The 26254-nt window shown below is 43.9% G+C and overlaps 1 protein-coding gene across 1 annotated transcript in view; it reads left to right on the top strand.

The window, feature by feature from the left end:
- Positions 1-26254, top strand: part of OCA2 (OCA2 melanosomal transmembrane protein) — a 483235-nt gene that overhangs the window by 330178 nt on the left and 126803 nt on the right. The window contains exon 14 of the mRNA XM_040425133.1: positions 7334-7472. Coding sequence (XP_040281067.1) covers positions 7334-7472 — 139 coding nt within the window. The remainder of the gene's footprint in view (positions 1-7333; positions 7473-26254) is intronic.

Raw genomic sequence — 26254 nt, 5'->3', positions numbered from 1 at the left:
ACATGAAGTAGACATATGGAGAATGTAAATTAATAACTATTTTTGCAGGTATTACTATGTATTATAGAAGTAGAGAAATTGAAACGTGGAAATTTGCTATTTTTTACAAATTTTGGGTAAATTTTGTATTTTTTTTATAAATAAAAATGATTTTTTTTTTTACTTCATTTTACCAGTACCATGAAGTACAATATGTAATGAAAAAATCTCAGAATGGCCTGGATAAGTCAAAGCGTTTTAAAGTTATCAGCACTTAAAGTGACACTGGTCAGATTTGCAAAAAATGGCCAAGTCCGTAAGGTGAAATAGGGCCAAGTCCTTAAGGGTTTAAGTCTCAAGGTGCCCAGAGGGGCGTTATTACTCTCCTCTAGTGCCCAGTAATGCCCCCCTGCAGTGCCCAGCCCGCCTTTCTTCCAAGCCCAGCACGCCTCCTAAGAAATAAATTTACTCCCACATCCTTGCCGAACGGCGCCGCCCCCTCCGCTACATCATGTAATTTGTTCACCCCACGATCCTTGCGTCCTCCTTTCTTGCCCCCTGAAATCTCGCGCAGCCGCAGTATCGCTGACTGCCTGCGCCTGTACGATACTCCGGCTCCTGAGGGCAACCAAATGCCCATTTTATTATGATATGGCATTTATATTAGCGGGGTATTCCAGTTATAGCTGGAGGATAGGGGATATCTATTAGATTGGGGTCCTACCACTAGGACCTCCCCTAATCATGAGAATGTACCCCTTGGGGCACCCTGAAATGAATGGAGTAACACATCGAGCATAAGCACTGCCACTTAATTCATCTCCACAGAATAACTGGAGAAAGCTAAGCACTGTACTTGGCCATCTCTGAGATTAATGCAGCAGCAGTGTGCATGAGTAACCAGTCTCTTCAGACATTTTGGGTGGCCCATGGGTACCGAGTTCTTGTGATCAGTTGGGGACCCAGCTGCATGACTCGCAACAATTTAATAGTTATTGTCAGGATAAGGTGACTACTGTCACGCAAATAGGGATAGTGCAGCCCTAAACTACCCGGACCTACTATCCCTATCTATTTACACGATCATCCAAGGTGTGAATCACAACTGGATGACCGTCCCTATACTGTGATATGTGAAGGACGACACACATTAAGCACATTCATACAGAAAAAATGGTCAAAAATCAGATGGTCAGCACAGTACAAATACGTCAGACAATGAGAAAACCAAAACACAGAATCAGTACCAGAAGATCAAATACAATACCAGAGTACCAGAAGCCAAAACTGCAGTCACCAAGTCAAATCCAGAAAGTCACAGCCAGGGGAGACTTAAAAAATCGCTAGGAACAGTAGGGGGAGCTAGATAACAAGAAATTCACTGGCACCTGCAGCCTGTAGGTGCTGGTCTTTATACAGCAGTTCACGCCGGGTGGAACTGCCGCCTGTGAAATTTGACGTTCAGTAGCTCCAGAACACTTCCTCATTGGCCTGGGGCTTCAATGTCAGAAAGGACTGGGCTGCACACCTGGTTCTCCCGGCAACTGTACTCTGTATGGAGGAAGCAGCAGCAGGGGGAACCCTGACAGTCATCCCCTATCCTTTGGGTTTGTATTAAGACATGAGGTCATGCTAAGCTTCATCTGGCAATTGATTTAACACCGTTCACCACATGCCTTAACTGAGCACCAATAACTATGTGACAGTGACCATGTGCTTTGAGAGTCTCTTCATTTACTGTCAAGGAGTAGACTTTTATTAACCGGCTTCCTTCAAACATATTTGAGATGATTCTTTTCCAGACCTTATCTTCTCTATCTTTATTCTTTGCATGCACTTCCTTTTTAAAGCACTCAGGGCTTAATTAGAGTGCCATTTTAGCTTATACCTAGGAAGCCGTTTAATGAGTACATACAGTTCTCAATCTTACTTGCAAATGCCAGGTGATTATCACAATATTTGGTCATGGTTTAACTGGTAGTTTATGTGGCAGTTTAACTATGCTATGTATACCTTTGTGCCAATTTTTTGTCCTAATTTATCTAAAATTAAAAAGCAATTTTGCAGTAGCCCAATTGATCACCATGGTAGTTGACTTTGTAATCAGCTCTTGCAGTCCTATTTATTTTTATCAGACTACATACTGAATGTATGTATAGGAGTAAGACTGCAGTGCGGGGTCAGAATACATGGAGACACAAAATGATAATACATTTTTATTAAGACCTGTTGTACAGTTGCATCAATTTAGGTATAATTTTTGGGAGCAAAAAAAAATTAATCATTATAGACCATACTGGGGTTTCCAATTACCTGATCGGTGTGTTGGCTGTTTCCTTGTGGGTTATCATTCATTTTAAGCCCCATTAATTCCAGACCAGGTTTGGATGTTGTGGAGGGGTCTCATGTACTGGGGAAGTGTATTGGAGATTCCAAAGATAAATAATGTAGATTGTATGAGGAGGAAATTGACCCTGAAGCATTTATCACTTAACAACTAGATAGGTGATAAATGGTAGATTGGTTGGGTTTCCACTTCTGGGACCCTGGTCCACCATTACTCCAGCTGCAAGACCATGGCTAGTAGGAATTTAAATAGAACAGCAGTCAACCATGCATCCAGCCATTTTATTCAAAGTCTAGCACTGTCTGCAACCAACAGCCAGGTGCTATCATATCTACTTACCACAATGCATAAGTGTTGTTACTCAGAACTATCTCAACCTCTCATTAGTAGTGATGTCGCGAACATAAAATTTTCAGTTCGCGAACGCGAACTTCCGCAAATGTTCGCGAACTGGCGAACCGGGCGAACCGCCATAGACTTCAATAGACAGGCGAATTTTAAAACCCACAGGGACTCTTTCTGGCCACAATAGTGATGAGAAAGTTGTTTCAAGGGGTCTAACACCTGGACTGTGGCATGCCGGAGGGGGATCTATGGCAAAACTCCCATGGAAAATTACGTAGTGGACGCAGAGTCGGGTTTTAATCCATAAAGGGCATAAATCAACTAACATTCCTAAATTGTTTGGAATAACGTGCTTTAAAACATCCAGTGTGTGTATACGATCAGGTATGATGTTGTATCGATCAGGTAGTGTAAGGGTTACGCCCGCATCACAGACATTGACATACCAAACTCCCCTTTTAATGCACCGCAAACAGTTCATTTGCACAACCGCAAACTCCCCATTTGCACAAGGTTGGATACCAAGCTAGCCACGTCCCGGTGATGTCATTGAAGGTTTCTTCCTCCACCCAGCCACGTACAACACCAAGGGTCCCCGAAAGGTCAATTGAATTGATTTTTCGAACGGGGAGATGGTTAAAAAAACGCTGGCTCCCTCCCCTTTGTTTTTATCCACGGTGACTGCGTCTGCGCCGTGCAATTTACTGTCACACCCGATATGAGTGGTATTTTCTGTAGTACTATTCTCATCAGTTTAATCCCTCTAACATCCCCAATCTGGGGGCCATTTATTAAATAGATTTTTTGAACGGGGAGATGGTTAAAAAAACGCTGGCTCCCTCCACCGATATGAGTGGTATTTTCTGTAGTATTATTCTCATCAGTTTAATCCCTGTTACGTCCCATATCAGGAATTGCCTTTTATGAAAAAAAATTTAGGCCGGGTACCTTCGACTGCCTTCACAGTGACAGACCAAACTCTCATACACTAAACTGAATTGATTTCAGGAACCGGGAGATGGAAAAAGCAGCTTGGTCGGTCCTCTTACTCCCAAATTGGGGCACTGCGCGTATCAGTGGTTGGCACTGGCAGTGGGCACACTACAGTCAGTGGAAGAGGGCCTGACACACACTGGCAGCAGGCAAGCAACTGAAATTACACTAAAGTGTAAAAATTAAATGCCTTATTTATCGGCAAGCTACTGTGCCACCCGGTATGAGTGGTTGGCACTGGCAGTGGGCACACTACAGTCAGTGGAAGAGGGCCTGACACACTGACTGGCAGCAGGCAAGCAACTGAATTTAGACTACTGTCTAAAAATTAAATGCCTTATTTATCGGCAAGCTACTGTGCCACCCGGTATCAGTGGTTGGCACTGGCAGTGGGCACACTACAGTCAGTGGAAGCGGGCCTGACACACACTGGCAGCAGGCAAGCAACTGAAATTACACTAAAGTGTAAAAATTAAATGCCTTATTTATCGACAAGCTACTGTGCCACCCGGTATCAGTGGTTGGCACTGGCAGTGGGCACACTACAGTCAGTGGAAGCGGGCCTGACACACACTGGCAGCAGGCAAGCAACTGAATTTAGACTACTGTCTAAAAATTAAATGCCTTATTTATCGGCAAGCTACTGTGCCACCCGGTATCAGTGGTTGGCACTGGCAGTGGGCACACTACAGTCAGTAGAAGCGGGCCTGACACACACTGGCAGCAGGCAAGCAACTGAAATTACACTAAAGTGTAAAAATTAAATGCCTTATTTATCGGCAAGCTACTGTGCCACCCGGTATGAGTGGTTGGCACTGGCAGTGGGCACACTACAGTCAGTGGAAGAGGGCCTGACACACTGACTGGCAGCAGGCAAGCAACTGAATTTAGACTACTGTCTAAAAATTAAATGCCTTATTTATCGGCAAGCTACTGTGCCACCCGGTATCAGTGGTTGGCACTGGCAGTGGGCACACTACAGTCAGTTGAAGTCGGCCTGACACACACTAGCAGCAGGCAAGCAGCTGAAATTACACTAAAGTGTAAAAATTAAATGCCTTTTTTATGCAAAGTCCTGTGCCAGCCGGTATGAGTGGTGGGCACTGGCAGTGGGCACACTACAGTCAGTGGAAGTCAGCCTGACACACACTGGCAGGCAACTAACCTTAGATTAAAGTGTAAAAATTAAGTGCCTATTTTTTAAGCAAAGTCCTGTGCCACTCGGTATGACAGGGGTGGGCACTGGCAGTGGGCACACTACAGTCAGTTGAAGTCGGCCTGACACACACTAGCAGCAGGCAAGCAGCTGAAATTACATTAAAGTGTAAAAATTAAATGCCTTTTTTAAGCAAAGTCCTGTGCCAGCCGGTATGAGTGGTGGGCACTGGCAGTGGGCACACTACAGTCAGTGGAAGTCAGCCTGACACACACTGGCAGGCAACTAACCTTAGATTAAAGTGTAAAAATTAAGTGCCTTTTTTTAAGCAAAGTCCTGTGCCACACGGAATGACAGGGGTGAGCACTGGCAGTGGGCACACTACAGTCTGTGGGCCTGCAGCTCCTCACACACAGGCAGGCCAGGCAACTGCAATATGTATATAAAGGAAAAAAAAAAAGCAGACTAATGTTGCAGCCCTAAAAAGGGCTTTTTGGGGTGCTGTCAGGACGCTGTCCTTACAGCAGAGATCAGATGAGTCTTTCAGGACTGGAGTGGACACTGAATTCACTAGCCTAGCTATCGATTTCCCAATTAAATCAGCAGCAGTTACAGTCTCCCTCCTCTCACTAAGACTGCAGCTTCAGAATGAATCTAAAATGGATGCTGTGCAGGAGGTGGGAGGGTCTGGGAGGGAGGGTATGCTGCTGATTGGCTGGAATGTGTCTGCTGACTGTGAGGTACAGGGTCAAAGTTTGCTCAATGATGATGTATAGGGGGCGGACCGAACATCGCATGTGTTCGCCCGGCAGAGGCGAACGCGAACAAGCTATGTTCGCCGGGAACTGTTCGCCGTCGGATAGTTCGGGCCATCTCTACTCATTAGTTATCAGAAGATCAAGCAATTTCAGTTTCTGCTTTCAGTCCTTTTATACTTCGTCACCTTGATACCTTTTGTTCACTTTGTCGTACAGCTATCAGACAAAAAAAAAAAAAGGAAAGATTTCTTTTGAACCACTACTTAAAATGCCAAAGCCTTGAGTGAAATTCTATAGAACATAATTGCTTCATAGTACTTTGGGAGATGTAATTCTTTTAATTGAATGTACTGATGTACATTGTACTGTATATTTGCATATACATAAAATACCAAACAGAACTATTATCTTCATATATCATTGCAATAGTTTTGTCTACAGAATAACCTTTCAGACTTGTTAGTGTTTCTCTTCAGAGTATAATGTGTCAGAGCAGCAGTTTAAAGGAAAACCTGGCGGCGGCAAAAGCCATCCGACACCGCCAGCAGTACCTTCAAGTAGCCGGCAGGGAGTTTCTAATGATGATTTTCTTAATGCATTCAGATGAGGCAGAAGTGTGAAAAACATTCTTTTATCCTCTGTCCTCGCTATTTTCCAGTAAGGCTTGAAGTCAAGGGGGCAGCGGCCTCCTTGCTTCAAGTCAAGGTAACCGCCAACCAGCTGTCGGACATAAGCAATGTCAATCACAGGACGGAATCCGCTGCTAATGTTAATAAATAGGGCTATTCACATGGGTGTGTAATTTTTGACTGTATTTGAAATTCCCAGCATGTCCTAGTTTTCTGAATATTTGTTTCCAAGTACAATTCCAAATAAGCCCATTATAGTCAATGGGAGTGCATCAAAAATGCAGGAAGGAAGGAATACGCGTGTAAATCTGGATGAATTACTGAAGCGATACTGATGACAATCTTAATGGTATATTGTCTAAAATCTGTGCGCGTTCTAGAGCCTGAATATTGATGGATTTCAATACAATCAGGTGAAATGAAGTTATAGAAATGAAACTTTCTGTGAAACATTTACTGGCTGCATAGGAGAATGCACAGGTCCTACTATTCAAGGCAAGCAGAGAACAGAATAAACTGATTCTATTGGGGATCTACTGGTGGTAGATGACTGGTGGTCTGTTAACCCCGATATACAGTCTCCAATAACAGCATTCTTCAGTCAGTGCTTTACAATCGACCTGCGCTGAGGGAAATTGGGTGGATGGGACACCAATCACCACATGGGTGGACCATTCTACATATACTGTGACAAGGAGTACTGTATATTATGTTTTTTTTTGCTGTTTTTTAGAAGAGTACAAACTGTGTGTCACTAACCACAAAATATATTGCCCATTTGCTGGTTAATTATCCTTCCTTAATAACCTGGAAAAATAGAACAAAAGATATTTATGTAGGATATATATATATATATATATATATATATATATATATATATATATATAAAATTTGTTTTATGGGATATGAAATAAAAGTTAAAATGTTTAATATTTCCTCTATGTTCTGGGAGTGCCATTCAAGGCGTTGCTTGCATTTTACTGTGACATGGACGCATTGGACTGAATTACATGTGGTTTGCATGTCTAGTATGGCTATGGTTTATGTATTAATATTTAACAGTATACAATGTTACTATTTCTATTGTGTAATATTTCTAACTCTTTATGCGTTCTCCATCCTTCAGGTTATGTGAAGTACTTAATCTTGATCCCCGACATGTTCTAATTGCAGAGGTTATTTTCACAAACATAGGGGGAGCTGCTACTGCTGTTGGGGATCCACCCAATGTAATTATTGTGTCCAATCAGGAGCTAAGGAAGGTGGTAAGTGACAAAAAAACTAATATGGTGTGTATACATTTTTCTGGCTTCAATGCACTGTTGAATCCATTTTGTATCTACATATAACACATGGATATACTCCTAAATAGAGGAATTCAATTTTATTTAATGAGAAATCCAGTTCTATCCATTGCTATTAGTTTCTCCTGCTTTGAGTATAAAATGCAGCTGCAGCCCTTGACACTTGTGTCTACCCAAACGCTTTCACTCACAGAATGCTTAGCCCTTTAATTAACCCATGATGAATATATCCATCACAGGTGAGCAGGGCATGTATTTACGGTCTCACAAGCTCCCAGGCCTGCCATAGTAAACTGACTATTAAGCTCTGCCTACAGCATGACTTAATAATAGGGAATCTGTATTCTATTGCAGTCTATGGTATAAAATGTTGATCACAGGATTACATGTTCAAATCCCCCAAGGAGACTAAAAATTACAGTATAACATAAATATAAAAAATATAAAACATAATATAAAAACTAATATGATAACAACAATAATAATCTTTCTGTCTCAATTTTACAGATTCAAAACAATCAATAAAAAGTAAACAAAACTATTAAAATTATTTTAATAGTTTCAATAATGCGCTAACATGAAAAATTGACAGATTTTCTTCCTTTGGTCATGTCTCCTCCCACAAATAGTTTAAATAAGAAATACAACTCTCCCCCCCAAAATAAATAAATAAATAAATAAATAAAATAAAATAAATAAACACACAACCCTTCCAGAGCTCTGTCAAAAACATAAACATATTATGGCTTTCAGGATATGCCAATGCAAAGAATTATTTTCAAACGTGTTTAGTAGTAAGACTATATGAATTGGGTATTGCTTTAATTGTATTGACCCACAGAATAAGGTGGTCATTTCATTTTTACCACATAGTGGACACCATATAAAAACCAAAACACCATGGTGGAAAATTGGAAAGTTAATTTAACATTAAAAGCATTTCCAATACCAGATATTGTAAATAAAATGTTGTCCAGCTACAAATAAGCTCTCATATGACAGTGTGAAAGGAAAATGATTATTTAGTAGTGTATGCGAGTCACATCCCTGGAAAGTTAGTTATTTTGTTTGCTAAATACTAATGAGCCGCCATTTTGTTTCCAGACTTGGAAAAACATGGCTGACTTCTTTCTAAAATGCCACCACTCCTATACATGAGTAGTGTATAAAAAAAGAGAGAGACTAGTATGCTGCTCTGAGTTTATGGCCAATATTTATGCATTGTGTAAGCGGTGGTCTTTCTGTTTACAGAGAGGAACTAGTATGCGTAGTAGGTGTGAAAAGTATTGTAGGCCAGGCGATGCTCCTCTTTCTGGGAAATATATTAAAGTTAGCTTTTAAATTTGCTAATATTAGGCTACTTTTACACTAGCGTTTTTTGCGGATATGTCATGGATCTGCTAAAACGCTTCCGTTACAATAATACAACTGCATACATCAGTCATGAACGAATCCGGTTGTATTATGTCTTTATATAGCCATGACGGATCCGTTATGAACACTATTGAAAGTCATTGGGGGATGGATCCGTCTTCGATTGTATTTTCTATCTATTTTCTATTTAATACGTCCCCATTGACTTACATTGTGTGTCAGGACGGATCCGTATTGCTCCGCACCACATCGTTTTTCTGTCCACTACACAACCAAATGGAACAGAATGCATTTTCGTGCATTCTGTTTTGTTCGGTTCATTTTTGTCCCCATTGACAATGAATGATGGATCTCAATAGCCGAATTGAAAACACTAGTGTGAAGGTAGCTTTATATGATGCCATCAGATGTAAGAAGTGATAATTTTCATATATTTTTAGACAAAACTCAGAGGAACTTTGCTGGCTTACAATACTTATGTGCAATCGTGATAAAGAGAAATATTGCCCCAACTAAGGCCTCTCAGGAAGCTAAGCGATTTTTCTTTTTCTTCTCTGTTAAAGAGTAGTTTCTCAGACAGCTGGATTTCCTTTTTTTAATTTATTTTTTGGGATAGGACTCAGAGCATTGCATATTACACTGATAAATGTCCCTCGACATTGTCACGTGTTTTTCATATTGCTCCCACAAACGTAATTGTATTTTATTGGGATTTTATGTGATAGGTCAACACCAAGTATGTGTGACGGGAAATTCTGTATGATTTTTTTTTATTTTTTTTGTAAATTTAAAATCTGGAAAGTATGGTGTGGAGTCAATACTTTGTATGAGCACCTGTCAATGCAATTACAGCTGAAAGTCTTTTGGGGTATGTCTCTACCAACTTTGCACATCTAGAGGCTGAAATGTTCTTCCCTCTTCTTTGCAAAAGAGCTCAAGCTCAATCAGATTAGATGAAGAGCATCCGTGAACAGCAATTTTCTTGCCACAGATTCTCAATGGGATTTAGTCTGGTTTTTGACTGGGCCATTCTAACACATGAATATTCTTTTATCTAAACCATTCAATTGTTGCTTTGGCTGTTTGTTTAAGGTTGTTGTCCTGCTGGAAAGTGAACCTCTGCCCCAATCTCAAGTCTTTTACAGACTCTAAGGGCTCTTTCACGCAAGCGGTTGCCATGCGTGGAAAACCAATACTGCACATCATCCTGAATGCACCATCCCCACCATGAAACATTGCGGTTGGAGCCGCACAGACTCACAGCTCGGGTGGGAGAACCTGACCACAGGACAACTATTAGTCATGTACTCCACAAATATGGCCTTTATGAAAGTGTGGCAAGAAGAAAGCCATTTTTTTGAGCAAGCCATAAGTCGTCCCATTTGCAGTTTGCCACGAGCCATGTAGGGGACACAGCACTCTGGTCAGGAACAAAAGTATAGCTTTTTGACTTGCAAAAAGCTATATGGGGTGGAAAACCAATACTGCACATCATCCTGAATGCACCAACCCCACCATGAAACATTGCGGTGGCAGTATCATGCTGTGGAGATCCTTTTCTTCAGCAGGGACAGGAAACCTGGTCAGAGTCGATGTATGGAGCTAAATACAGGGTAATCCTGGAGGAAAACCTGTTAGGGCTCTTTCACACGAGCAGATTCCTTGCGTGGAATCTGCTGCGGGAAAGAGTGCCAAGCCCCGTTCTGGACAGCAGAGAAACGGATCATTAACATGATTGATGATGCTCTTTGCCTCTCTGTGATCTTTTTACTACAAAATCACAGGGAGATAAGTGTTAATGCTCCATGTCTCTGCTGTCCGGAGCGGGGCTTGGCACTCTTTCCCGCAGCAGATTCCACGCAAGGAATCTGCTCGTGTGAAAGAGCCCTAACAGGTTTTCCTCCAGGATTACCCTGTATATAGCTCCATACATTGACTCTGACCAGGTTTCCTGTCCCTGCTGAAGAAAAGGATCTCCACAGCATGATACTGCCACCGCAATGTTTCATGGTGGGGATGGTGCATTCAGGATGATGTGCAGTATTGGTTTTCCACCCCATATAGCTTTTTGCAAGTCAAAAAGCTATACTTTTGTTCCTGACCAGAGTGCTGTGTCCCCTACATGGCTCGTGGCAAACTGCAAATGGGACGACTTATGGCTTGCTCAAAAAAATGGCTTTCTTCTTGCCACACTTTCGTAAAGGCCATATTTGTGGAGTACATGACTAATAGTTGTCCTGTGGTCAGGTTCTCCCACCCGAGCTGTGAGTCTGTGCGGCTCCTCCAGAGTGACCATGGGCCTCTTGGCCACTTCTCTAATTAGTGCTCTCCTTGCCTGGTCTGTGAGTTTAGGTGGACGACCATGTCTTGCTAGGTTTGCAGTTGTGCCGTTGTGCCATACTCAGACGATGGATTGAAAAGTGCTCTGTGAGATGTTCAGAGCTTGCGATTTAATTTTATATATATATATATATTTTTTATAACCTAACTCTGCTTTACACTTCACAACTTTATCACTGACCTGTCTCGTGTGTTTCTTGATTTCCATGATGCTGTTTGATCACTAATGTTCTCTAACAAATATCAGAGGTCTTCACAGAACAGCTGTAGTTATACTGAGAATAAGTTACACATAGGTGGACTCTATTTACCAATTAGGTGACTTCTGAAGGCAATTGGTAATACTGGATTTTACTTAGGAGTATCAGAGTACATGCTGCTGAATACAAATGCACACCACACTTTTTAGATTTTTATTTATTAAAAATTTTGAAAAACATTCTGGAGAAATGTATCTTTATGATATGCAAATTAACTGGTCAGTGCAATAAGGGTGTCACTGTTGCACCTCATTGCACCAAAATCCACTGTCCTTATCACTGCCTGTCCTGCCCCCCAGGTTTAAATGACAGGGACAGGCAGCAGCGATGTAATCTTTCCTGGCCTTGTACTCTTGCACCTGCTATTAATCTTGGGAATCGGCGCACACAGAGTACAAACGCGTACATACGAGACAATTGAGTTAATATTGCCAGCACCACATTAGCATTCTGCTGCAAACATTGAGCGTTTGCACTTTTTTTTTCTGTTTCTGTGAATTACACATGTTGTTAAACACATTGAATATTACTGCAAGATAATAAGTAGTTATAGCAAAAGCATTTTTTGGCAATAATGCCATTGTTATTATACCGATGCGTTTCTTTTGTTGGACCGCCCTGCCTCAGGATTAACGAGTTCCACATTCGAAACCAGTCAGATAATCACGAACATGGTAAAGCATACAGGCCAAATGAAACCTTCCTCCTCTCCCTTCCAGGCTTCTGTCCATTGTCCATCTTGGAACAAATGATCTGGCTTAGGTTTCCAAGGTGAAGGAAGCTTTTCACACACTTTGAAATGATATTTTAGAGGTTGCGTCAACTGTTTCATCCTCTGCAGTTTTGCCTGTGCATAACCTTCAGCATGACAGGAAGCATTAAGGAATTCAATGTATGGCTTGGTGAATGGTGTCTGAACCAAGGGTTTGGCTTTGTCTCATGTTAGCTCTCGTTGGAATGAAAAAGAACTGTACAAGAAAGATGGTTTGCATCTTTCTCTCAAGGGAACAAATGTCCTCAGTGAACAGTTCAAAGTATTTGCTAAGGAGCATTTAAACTAAGAAAGGGGGGCAAAATAGTGATAATGCAGCAGTCCGACTGCCCCCCGGAACAATGCCAGAAGATGCCAGTAGCACATAAGTTAAGAAATGACAAGCTCAGAGTCTTGTCTACAAATGCTCGCAGTTTAGGGAATAAGATCAATGAACTTGAGGCTATAATGGCATCTGAGAATATAGATTTAGTGGCTGTTACTGAGACATGGTTCAATGGAAGTAATGACTGGTATATAACAATACCAGGGTGTTCTCTATATAGGAAAGACAGAGAAGGCAAGAAGGGGGAGGGGTGGCCCTGTATGTGAAAGATAGCATAAAATCTAATTTAATACAAGTTAGCGAGACCAATTTAGAGTCAGTTTGGGTTACCTTGCAGCTTGATAATCATAAGGTAACTCGTGTAGGTGTGATATATAGACCACCTAGCCAAGTCAAAGAATTAGATGATCTACTAGTTGAGGAAATAGCTAAAATTACATTGAAGGGGGAAGTTATCATTATGGGAGACTTTAATCTGCCTGATGTAAACTGTAAAACCAAAATAGCTAGTTCTGCCAGGAGTACAGATATTCTAAATTCCCTACTGGGATTATCTCTACAGCAAGTAGTTGAGGAGCCAACCCGGAAGGAGGCCATTTTAGATTTAGTATTCACAAATGGGAATTTGGTATCTGATATTACTGTAGGGGAAAGCTTGGGATCTAGTGATCACCAGTCAGTGTGGTTTACTATAAGTACAGTGACTAACACCACACAAAAACAAAAGTTTTAGATTTTAGAAAAACTGACTTTTCTAAAATTAGATTAGTGGTATACGAGTCTCTATCAGATTGGAACAGATTCAATGGAGTCCAGGAGAAATGGGACTACTTAAAAGTGGCACTATTGAAGGCAACAGAAAATTGCATTAGGCTTGTCAGTAAAAACAAAAAAGGAAGAGACCACTGTGGTACTCAGCAGAAGTGGCCAAAATCATTTTTTTTTTAAAAGATAGCATTTAGTAATTATGAAAAAAAAGAGGATGACAGGCAAATTTATAAGATTAGGCAGAGAGAGGCCAAACAAGTTATAAGAGCTTCTAAAGCACAGGTAGAAGAGAAATTAGCTCATTCAGTGAAAAAAGGTGATAAGACATTCTTCAGATACATAAATAAAAAAAAGGAAACTAAAACAAGGAATTGCCAAATTAAAAACAAAAGGAAGGTATATGGCAGAAGATAAAGAACTAGCTGACTTCCTTCATTTTCCTTTGTAAAAACTGAGCAGAAGTATTCATTGAGGCAAAGGACCTCAATTAGGAAAGAAGACTAATAAATCTGTTGATGCATGTGTCTTTACAGAGGAAGAGGTTCTAAGTCAGCTGTCTAAAATCAATACAAATAAGTCACAGGGGCCTGATGGGATACACCCAAAGCTATTAACAGAGCTTAGCGGTGAACTAGCAAAACCATTAACAGCTTTGTTTAACAAATCACTGGTAACAGGAGTTGTCCCAGAAGATTGGAAATGAGCAAATGTTGTGCCCATTCACAAGAAAGGTAGTAGGGAGGATTCGGGCAACTATAGGCCAGTAAGCCTGACATCAATAGTGGGGAAATTTATGGAAACCATACTTAAGGAGAGGATTGTGGAACATCTAAAATCCCACTGATTGAAAGATGAAAAACAGCATGGGTTTACTTCAGGGAGATCATGTCAAACTAATCTTATAGATTTTTTTGATTGGGTGACTAAAATAATAGATGGCGGAGGTGCAGTAGACATCGCTTATCTGGACTTTAGTAAGGCTTTTGATACTGTCCCACACAGAAGGCCTATCAATAAATTGCAGTCTTTGGGCTTGGACTCCCTATATTGTTGAATGGATTAGGCAGCGGCTGAGGGACAGACAACAGAGGGTTTTAGTCAATGGAGTATATTCAGACCATGGCCTTGTTACCAGTGGGGTACCTCAGGGATCTGTTCTGGGACCCATATTGTTTAATATCTTTATCAGCAAAATTGCAGAAGGCCTCGATGGTAAGGTGTGTCTTTTTGCTGATGACACAAAGATTTGTAACAGGGTTGATGTTCCTGGAGGGATACAGCAAATGGAAAAGGATTTAGGAAAACTAGAGGAATGGTAAAAAATCTGGCAACTAAAATTTAATGTTGATAAGTGCAAGATAATGCACCTGGGGCGTAAAAACCCAAGAGCAGAATATAAAATCAGTGATGCAGTCCTAACCTCAGTATCTGAGGAAAGGGATTTAGGGGTCATTATTTCAGAAGACTTAAAGGTAGGCAGACAATGTCATAGAGCAGCAGGAAATGCTAGCAGAATGCTTGGGTGTATAGGGAGAGGCATTACCAGTAGAAAGAGGGAGGTGCTCATGCTGCTCTACAGAGCACTAGTGAGACCTCATTTGGAGTATTGTGCTCAGTACTGGAGACCATATCTCCAGAAGGATATTGATACTTTGGAGAGAGTTCAGAAAAGAGCTACTAAACTAGTACATGGATTGCAGGATAAAACTTACCAGGAAAGATTAAAGGACCTTAACATGTATAGCTTGGAAGAAAGACGAGATAGAGGGGATATTATAGAAACTTTTAAATACATAAAGGGAATCGACAAGGTAAAAGAGGAGAGAATATTTAAAACAAGAAAAACTGCTACAAGAGGACATAGTTTTAAATTAGAGGGGCAAAGGTTTAAAAGTAATATCAGGAAGTATTACTTTACTGAGAGAGTAGTGGATGCATGGAATAGCCTTCCTACAGAAGTGGTAGCTGCAAATACAGTGAAGGAGTTTAAGCATGCATGGGATAGGCATAAGGCCATCCTTCTTATAAGATAGGGCCAAGGGCTATTCATAGTATTCAGTATATTGGGCAGACTAGATGGGCCAAATGTTTCTTATCTGCCGACACATTAATGTTTCTATGGTTTTTCTATGGAACACCAAGAATGCAGCCAATAGTGAAATACCGTCACATGAATTGGAGTAAAACAGGGGGCTGGATCTCACAGGCTCTCCCCGGAAGGCAGCCCGATGCCCAAGGAAGGCATCGCGCTGCCTTTAATGCCATCAGGTCCCCGTCAGAGCAGCATGGGGAACTGATGGCAGCTCTGATTCCCGTGATGACATCGCATGTGCCATGGTCAGCGCTGACCGCGGCACATCAAAGGTTAATGCGCCTGCATCAGTGATTTCACTGATGTTGGCGCATGCAGCAGGGGTCCGGCTATCAGTGACTGCCGGACCCCTGCCGCTGATCGGGCGGGCGCATCTCCTGCACCTTCCCGATCACAACGCCGTACATGTACTGCGCTGGTCCTCTATGGGTTAAATGTGTTGCGTTATAGCAAAATCATTTTTTGGCAATAAGACCACTGTCACTGAACATATAGCTGAAATAAATTTTACCTCAAACATTGCATTGCTATACCATTGTTAGTAAACACATTACTGCATTAGACCTTGTAGTTCAAAGATATTTTACTACAAAAATTTGTTATACTCGTTTTAGTGAACGCATAGTTCAAAAACTTATTTTTTATATATATAATTAAGAATCGGACAATAGTTTTGTTTGTATATGGTTTGTATAACATCAATATATATATTTTTTTTAACCACCCGGGCACCCTCCCCAACCACCACCTTTTAGCGATATGTCTCTCCAGAGGAGGGAAGATAGAACTAAAAAAATTTTATTTCCAAATATCCCATATTCTAGTCCATTTTTCCTCTCTATATTTCTCTGTTTGTACAGAACCTTCTCATATCTCTTGATCTTATTCACCAGATTAACCATGAAGCTACATTTGGTGTATCCCTTGAAAACCAGACCCTAGTAATCATAATTCTTGCCAAAAACATCACTCTTAGGCCTCATGCACACAACCGGGTTTTTTTGCGGTCCGCAAAAACGGCGTCCGTAGGTCTGTGATCCGTGTCAGTTTTTTCTTCCGTGGGTCGTCCTTGATTTTTGGAGGATCCACGGACATGAAGGAAAAAGTCATTTTGGTGTCCGCCTGGCTGTGCGGAGCCAAACGTATCCGTCCTGATTTACAATGCAAGTCAATGGGGACGGATCCGTTTGACGTTGACACAATATGGTGTAATTGCAAACGGATCTGTCCCCCATTGACTTTCAATGTAAAGTCAGGAGTCCCTATTATACCATCGGATCGGAATTTTCTCCAATCTGATGGTATATTTTAACTTTAAGTGTCCCCATCACCATGGGAATGCCTCTGTTAGAATATACCATCAGATTTTAGTTAGATCGTGAAAACTCATATCTGACCGTATATTCTAGCACAGAGGCGTTCCCATAGTGATGGGGACGCTTCAAGTTAGAATATACTACGAACTGTGTACATGACTGCCCCCTGCTGTCTCTTACAGTAATACAGGGGAGGGAGGGGGGGCCGCACTGGCCACCAATGAATGTAATACAGGGGAGGGAGGGAGGGGGGGCACACTGGCCACCAATGAATTTAAAACTGGGGAGGGAGGAGGGGGTGCCCCCTCCTGCCTGGCAGCACCCGATCTCTTACAGGGGGCTGTGATCCACACAATTAACCCCTCAGGTGCCGCACCTGAGGGGTTAATTGTACGTATCATAGCTCCTGTAAGAGATCAGGTGCTGCCAGGCAGGAGGGGGCACCCCCCCTCCCTCCCTCCCCAGTTTTAAATTCATTGGTGGCCAGTGGGCCCCCCCTCCCTCCCCCTCATAATTAAAATCCCCCCCCCCCATCATTGGTGGCAGCGGAGAGTTCCGATCGGAGTCCCAGTTTAATCGCTGGGACTCCAATCGGTAACCATGGCAACCAGGACGCTACTGCAGACACAGACATCGCAGGTAAGTATAATGCTTCTAAAAATTGCTAAGTAACCATGGCAACCAGGACTGCAGTAGCGTCCTGGTTGCCATGGTTACCGATCGGAGCCCCAGCGATTAAACTGGTACTCCGATCGGAACTCTCCGCTGCCACCAATGATAGGGGGGGGAATTTTAATTGAGGGGGAAGGAGGGGGGCTGCACTGGCCACCAATGAATGTACAGTAATACGAGGGAGGGGGGGCCCACTGGCCACCAATGAATGTACAGTAATACAGGGGAGGGAGGGGGGGCCGCACTGGCCACCAATGAATGTAATACAGGGGAGGGAGGGGGGCACACTGGCTACCAATGAATTTAAAACTGGGGAGGGAGGGGGGTGTGCCCCCTCCTGCCTGGCAGCACCTAATCTCTTACAGGGGGCTATGATACGCACAATTAACCCCTTAGGTGCGGCACCTGAGGGGTTAATTATGCGGATCACAGTCCCCTGTAAGAGATTGGGTGCTGCCAGGCAGCAGGGGGCAGTCATGTACACAGTTCTTAGTATATTCTAACTTGAAGCGTCCCCATCTCTATGGGAACGCCTCTGTGTTAGAATATACTGTCGGATCTGAGTTTTCACGAAGTGAAAACTCAGCTCTGAAAAAGCTTTATGCAGACGGATCTGCGATCAGTCTGTGTGAAAGTAGCCTACGGCCACGGACGCGGATGCCAATCTTGTGTGCATCCGGGTTTTTTCACGGACCCATTGACTTGAATGGGTCCGTGAACCGTTGTCAGTCAAAAAAATAGGACAGGTCTTATTTTTTTGACGGACAGGAAACACTGATCACGGCCACGGATGAACAACGGTGCATTTTCAGAGTTTTCAGCTGACCCATTGAAAGTCAATGGGTCCGCAGAAAATCACGGAAAACTGAACAACGGCCATGGATGCACACAACGGTCGTGTGCATGAGGCTTTAATAGAAGGGCCTTTTTATCTTTATGGCAATTTACCTTAGAGAGATCTCCCAATATCCAGCATTCTAACATAAAGGGGATCGCTATTTTCAATTTTTCCTTAATAACCATATCAATGGCTCCCCAGTACTGTTTTAATTCTGTACAGGACCAAAACAGGTGCACAAAATTACCCCCCCTGGTGAATCACACTGTGAGGAATATGGATTAATATTTACTGTCAGCCATGTCCTCACACCCCAATTTGCTGACAGATAGTGGAGGTAGTGAACTCCACAGGAGGGCCCTGCTTCAAAGCCCCAGGCCTGATTGTCATCTGATGCACCTCTCTGCATGTTCAGTGTACATGCAAAATTAGTTTCCGTCCCCCAGCCACCTGAGTGTCAGATGGCAAGGAAGAAAGCCCCCCCCAGGGGGTCCAGGCTTCAAGGAGAAGGTCACACCTCACCTCCACCAGTTTGGAGCCAACTGAATCCTGCAGGAAAACCCCCAGCAGGGGGTATCCGCCCTTGCCCCGGATCAATGAGACCTCCCAGACATGTTGGCACCTACCTTTCATAAGGAATTATGAACCGCCTGGCCATCGCAGGCGCAAACCGGATACATATTTGTGTCCCGGTGGCCACGAGGTACGTTCCCATGGTCTTTGGTTAATGGGATGAGGTCAGGGTAGGGAGATATCCATATCTCCCCATAGAAAACACATAACTGTACCAGGTTTGGGCTCTACTTGTAGCCGGAACCCAGGCAGGTCCATTGGTCCCAGAACCATCTTCCTATGACCCTCTGGTCTGGAGCTATGAACCCTAAAGGGTTTTGTGGGTCATTTGCTGCCAGCCCAGAAGAGGGGGAGTGGACCCCTCCCTGAGGCCGGGAGGGGCTGGCTACAGGTTAAGTCTGGTGCCAGCAAGTAGGCGCGTCTTTCTCTGAAGAGGGGTCACATCCTACAAATGTGTTTAGAGGGACCCAGGAAATAGCTGAGATCACGGCCCTTCATGTGGACTCCAGCAAAGAACATCTCACAACTAAAAGGAACTTTCATCTTATCCGGTAACTGACTTTTACACTGCTTAACCCTGTTTTAACCATTTAACCTGTAATCTGTAACCTCAGACCACTGTATATATTGTCTGTGTATATTGTGTTATATCTAGTGTGCCCATACGGCGATTAAATCTATAATTTAATCTTGTGCTATCTTGTATCTCGATCACGAATCCCCACGTCCGTGTTTTGGCCTAGTTATAAGCTACCGCGGGTTGGTTTCTGACTCTATATAATCCCGTTAGCGGACCGGGCTTATATCAAACTAGAACTGGTGGCAGATACCCAGGCTGAGGAGTCGCTGTTTCACTGCGGCAGTGAAAAGGCTCTCTCAGCTTGTTGCCTCTCTGTGCCCGCGTGGACAGGAGGTGTGTGTAAGCTATACCAACCTGACCTTACGTGCTCCACTGGAGGGCGTAACTTCACGATTTTGGAAAACCCGTGACCATACCACGTCTCGTGAGCTCAACGTAGTTGACGTCAAGTGGGCACGAGGTGTGGTATTCATCACACACACCATGGACAATTAGATGCGTTTCTAAGACCACATTTGTTAAGCCATATTGGCGTGACATAAATTCTGTGTAAAATATTAAATTGAACCAAAAAGTGATTTGAAATTCTAAGAGACTAATTTTAAATGAACCTGAATTTTTTCCCAATCCTCTCCTTTTTAACATTGAGCAATTAGCTCAGCAGGCTTTTTGACCAGGGGAGCTAATATTGTCAAATAGTGATTTTAACAATAATTCGAAAATTTTAGAAATCTTAACATCGTGACTAGTGGTGATCGAGCACCAAAGTATTCGGGTGTTCGGGCCGAAAACATTGCTTTATTCATGTGCTCGGCCTAGAACCCGAGTATAATGGAAGTCAATGGGAGACAACCAGGCACCCCCTGCTCTGAAGAGGGGAGGGTGCCTGGTCCATTGGAAAAGGTCAGAAAGTGGCAAACACCACTGAAATGGATCGGGAACACCATGGGGACATTGTCTGGATGCATCTTGGACTCCCCCAGGTCGCTATTGGGAACCATGTTGTCCGAGTTGTACGCCACTTTTACAGACTGACAAAAATACTCACACAACCCTCCAGAAAGATTTTACAGGAAAGATTGTTAGGAAACATTCTTTCCTGTATATTCAATTGCATATAAAGTGCAAGTGCTGCAATAAAATTACAAGCAAGAGACACTCCGAAACAGCCTGTATATCGCATAAAGGAGGGCCTCATTCACATTGTGGTACAATTGTTCAGGTAGTGGGACTCCTACACTCATAAAGCCTATGCACTAAGTGAAAGGGCTGCCAAAAATTACAAGGAAACGGCACTTCAAAACACCCTTTGTTGCACATAAAGGAGGGAATCATACACACGCTTGAAAAATTATGATTGGCCTGCTGGTGACCCAAACATTTGGAACAAGGGCCTGCTAATCTGACCATTTAAAACCTTAGGGGCGAGGGCCTGTTGCGGCATTGGTGACTCTAGATAACCTCTGGGCGATTGCACGTCCCTGTGACGGCGACGATCCATTTGGATGTTTGCCCTATCAACTTTTGATTATCTTTTCTGTTCCTCCCATGGTGATCACGGGTAATGGGGAATCAGGGTTCGATGCAGGAGAGGGAGCTTGATAAAAAACTACTACTTCAAAGAAAGGCAGCATGAGTTGCGGACCTGCATGTGAGATGATAAATAACAATACAGGACTCTTAAGATGCCCAGTTATTTGAATGAGTAATAAAAAATTTCAGGGAATGTCATTGCGGTATTTTGGATGAGGAAACGTTATACAGGAGAGGCCCTGCTGCCACTTTGTTGACTCTAGATAACTTCTGCCTGATCGCACGTCACCGTGACGTCCACGATCCATTTGGATATCTTCCCTATCAACTTTCGATGTTCTTTTATGCTCCTAACATGGTGACCACAGTAACGGGGAATCATTGTTCAATTTCGGAGAGGGAGCCTGATAAATGGCTATGGCTACTACTTCAAAGGCAGCATGAGTTGCGGGCCTGCAGGTGAGCTGAACCAGTAAAAGATTTTAGGTGTGAGCCTGCTGGTGAGCTGAGGTGGAACCGACAAACCCAACTTGAATTTGATGGCTGCATTAATCAGCAGGTGACGATGATACAGCTCCACAGATTTTGTTTGTTTCCATTTGGATCTTTCTGTGGCCTTAGTCTTTTATCCAGACTCATTGTCATTGTGCCACTGTGGCCTCCTCATGCTGCCATCTCCACACCATGTCACCTTGCCACTATTTTTTTTTACCATGCTGCTGCTGATGCAGCTTAAAAGGGCTTAAAGTGATCATCAGGCCCACAATATAATTAAGGTTTTGTAATCGATAAACCCAACTTGCTTTTGTGGGCTGCATCAGTGGCATAGCTAGAATTAACTGCGCCCCACAGCAAATTTTTGAATGGACCTTCATCCTACAGTAATTTTTTGGTGACCCCCTTCCTTTCATGCCTCTGCCATTCCTGTGGCTAGTAAGGATCGCTCTCTCAGACCAGGGCCGGCAGCTGTTCCATCATTTTTATACACTGTCTATAATGACACTGGATATAATTTCATTGTGTAATACTGTTGAAGCGGGCCCTGACCAAATCCATTAGTCGTCATCCTCCTGGATGGGCCTCTTCTGGGTCAGGGCCCCAAAGCTTAAGCTTCCCCTGCTTCCCCTATAGCTACGGCCCTGGTCTGCATTAATCTGCAGGTGACCGTGATACAGCTCCACAGATGGTTTCCATCTACATCTTTATAAACAATCTGTGGCCTTATCCAGATTGTCATTGTGCCACTATGTGGCCTCCTCATGCTGCCATCTCCACACCATGTCACCCTGCCACTCATTTTTATCACCATGCTGCTGCTGATGCAGCTTAAAAGGGCTGAAAGTGATCACCAGGCCCACAATCTAATTAAGGTTTTACGCACAAAACCAAAGTAAAAAAATCGATTTTATAGGAGAAAACATTCTTTCCTGTATATTTACTTGTATATAAAGTGCAAGTCCTGCCACAAATTTCAATGAAGAGGCATTCCGATACAACCTGTATATCACTTAAAGGAGGGCCTCATTCACATTGAGTTTGCGGGCCTGCAAGTGAGCTGACCAAGTAAAAGATTTTTGGTGCAGGCCTGCTGGTGAGCTGACCCTGTAAAACATTAAAGGTGAGGGCCTGTTGGTGAGCTGACCCTTTAAAACAATAGGGGCGAGGGCCTGCTGCTAAGCTGACCTTCTAAAACATTAGGGGCGAGGGCCTGCTGGTGAGCTGACGCTCTAAAAAATATGCGAGGGCCTGTTGGTGAGCTCACCTTCTAAAACATTAGGGGCAAGGATCTGCTGCTGATCTGACCCTATTAAAAAAAAAAAATTTGAGTGGAGGGAATATAGACAATCTGTATGAGGAGGAGGAGGAAAAAACAAGATTCAACCATATACTCTTTTTGTGGTGGAAAAGGTGCATGGGAATACACTACAGTAGATTGAGTACATTATAAATGATAGATTGAAATTGCCTTTATGTTCATCAGCTCAACTGGTGGAGTTGAGAAGTCAGGGGCAATCCAGGCCTTGTTCATTTTTATCTGCGTCAGCCTGTCAGCATTGCCAGTGGACAAGCGCATACGCTTATCTGTTATAATGCCACCAGCAGTACTAAATACACGCTCAGACAAAATGCTGGTGGCAGGGCAGGCCAGCACCTCCAAGGCGTAGAGCACAAGTTTGTGCCACGTGTCCAGCTTCCTTCACTATCTTCCAAAACTTTTCCCTCCTTGAACCACTAGGCCTTGCTTGAGGGTGAGGTTGCTGGAGGGGTGTCATGAGTGTCCCATGCCTTGGAGAGTGTTGCCCTGACTTTGTCGGTACTGCTGTGTGTTCCCCTTGTCTCCCTTCCTCGGTTGCCTAAGGAAGTACGGACTCTGCCGCCAGCGTTGTCAGATGGAAAATTTTGGAGCAATTTTCCAACAAGCATCTTCTGGTATTGCACCATTTTGCTTGTCCTCTACACCAGAGGAATGAGAGATGAGAAGTTCTCTTTGTAGCGGGGGTTGAGAAGGGTGAACACCAAGTAACCCAAGTAATTCATGTTCCAACTAAAATTTGTATAACGCGAGGGTCGCTGGAAAGGCAGCCTAGGTCGCTGGAAAGGCAGCCTAACATGAAGTCAGCCATGTGTGCCAGAGTACCAACAGGCAAGACGTCAATGTCGACATCAGGATGACTCCCCATATCCTCATCCTCCTTCTGCCCATCCACGCTGAACAGATGGAATTAAAGTTCCATGGGTACTACCCTCTGTAGCAGAGGCAACTGTCTCCAGCTTCTCCTCTTCATGGTCCAATTCGCACTGAGAAGACGAACTGAGGGTGGTCTGGCCATCACCCTGTGTAATGTCCTCCTCCATTTCCTTGTCTGCCACATTCAGAGCATCGTCCTTAATTGTGAGCAGCGATCATTTGAGTAGACACAGCAGTGGTATGGTTACGCTGATAATAGCGTTATCGCCGCTAACCATCTGTGTGGATTCATTAAAGTTTTTTAAAACCTCACAAAGGTCTGACATCAATCCCCACTCCTCGCTTGTGAATAGTGGCAGTTGACTCAAAAGGCGACGTCCATGTTGCAGCTGGTATACCACAACTGCCCTCTGCTGCTCACAAAGCCTGGCCAACAGTCGGTGAGCTGGAAGCCGCAAGCGCTGCTGCAGCGTTGACAGACTGGCTGAAGCTGTGGAAGACTTGCGGAAATGGACGCACACCCGGTGCGCCTTCACTAGTAGCTCTGGCAAATTGGGGTAGGTTTTGATAAACCGCTGAACCACTAAGTTTAAGACGTGGGCTAGGCATGGGATGTGTGTCAGGTTGCCGAGCTCCAAAGTCGCCACCAAGTTACGGCCATTGTCAGACACAACCATGCCTGGTTGTAGGTTGAGTGGGTTTGGTCCCTTATACCCTGCCACAGTTCTGCGGTGGTGTGCAGTTTGTCCCCTGAACAGATCAACTTCAGCATGGCCTGTTGATGCTTACCCACAGCAGTGCTAAACTTCTTCCAGCTAGCGACTGATGGCTGACTGCTTCTGTAGGTGGAAGTGGAGGATGAGGCGGCGGTGAAGTGGGGATTGGAGCCAGTAATATAGCTGCTGGTGGAGGCCCTGATGGACGTAGGGGAGTGGGTAGCAGCTGTGCCATCCCAGGGTACGACTCACTCCCGGCCTTCACAACAGTCGCCCAGTGTGCGGTCAGGGAAATGTAGTGTCCCTGGCCACCAGCACTTGTCCATTTGTCTGTAGTTAAGTGGCCCTTCCCAGTAACTGCATTGGTTAGGGCAGTGTTACAACTCCCAGCATGCCCTCACACCCAAAGGCTGTCCGGGCATGCTGGGAGTTGTAGTTTTGCAACAGCTGGAGGCACACTGGTTGGGAAACACTGGGTTAGGGCACAAGTGATGTTCTGGGACACATGCTTGTGTAAGGTGGGCACGGCACACCATGCAAAATAGTGGCGGCTGCCGACATCAGGCTGCAGAAGGCCTCAGTGTCCACAAGCCTAAATGGCAACATTTCAAGGGCCAGTCATTTCGAAAGTTGCAAATTTAGTGCTATGACCTGTGGGTGGGTGGATATTTGTGTTTGCGTTCAAATGACTGTGTTATGGAAATTTGGACTCTGCGCTGGGACAGAGAAGTGGATGTTGTTGCTGATGGTTCATGCGAAGGACAAGGTGCAGGGCGAGGGGAATCCGGGCCTGTGCGTTCGACAGGGGATTGGCCAGCAGTGTGTAACACATGGGAAGAGGAGGCAGTGATGTGACCCACAGACCCAGATTGTGGACCCAGGCATTCAGCCCACTTGTTAGCGTGCTTGGATGCCATGTGGCGGATCATGCTGGTGGTGAGGTTGCTAGTGTTCACGCCCCAGCTCATTTTGGTACGGCACAGGTTGCAAAATACCACTCTTTTGTCGTCTGCATTTTCCTCAAAAAAGCGCCATACTGCGGAACACCTATCGCTTGGCAAGGTAGATTTACGCATGGGGGTGCTCAGTGTAACGATTGCGGCCCTGTTTGGTGTGGGCCAGCTTCTCCCTTTTGCAACTCCACTGCCTCTTCCAGCCTGTTGCGGTGCTGCGGATCCCTATCCCTCTGTACTGCTGTCCTCACTCGGCTTTTCGCCTTCTTATTTTGGGTCAGTGACTTCATCAATCACCTCCTCTTCCACTTCCTCACTCTGCTCGTCCTCCTGACTTGACCTAACCACAACCTCAGTGATTGGTAACTGTGTCGCATCATCATTCACCTCGTGAACAAATGATTGCCGTTCACCGCCGTCATCTTCTTGAGACTGTGAAGGCTCAAGAGGTTTGGAATCAAGGCACAATATCTCAGGTCCCTCTTCAAGCGTGCTGGGTGTGAGGGCCAAATGTAATAATGGCGCTGGATAGAGTTCCTCGGAATATCCGAGTGTGGGATCACTCGTTTGGCAAGCCTCTCCATGGTGGGAAGAAGGATGATCAGAGAGAGTATTTGGTTGACCAGACTCTTGGCTACAGAGACTGGACTTGGTGGAAGAGAGGGTGGTGCTTAACCAACGAAGCATTATCTTCAGCAATCCAATCGACCAACTGTTCGCACTGGCCTGACTTGGACAGTGCTGTCTTGCGCCGCTCAGCTAAGTTGGACATTAAGCCGGGGGATGTGTTTTTTTTTTTTTTTTCTGGTGCATTGTTAGCAGGCACAGTTTCATTGCACCCAGGGATACGGCCTCTGTATGTCCATCCCTTAGTGCTCGCCTACTTCATATTAATAGTTTTGTCAATAGATGTGGCACAGATTGTTTTACAGTCCGCTAAAG

Source organism: Bufo bufo, chromosome 3, assembly GCF_905171765.1.
Source record: "Bufo bufo chromosome 3, aBufBuf1.1, whole genome shotgun sequence".
In the NCBI taxonomy this organism is placed as follows: domain Eukaryota; kingdom Metazoa; phylum Chordata; class Amphibia; order Anura; family Bufonidae; genus Bufo; species Bufo bufo.
The sequence above is the reverse complement of the archived record's forward strand: the minus strand, read 5'-3'. Positions and strand labels throughout refer to the sequence as shown.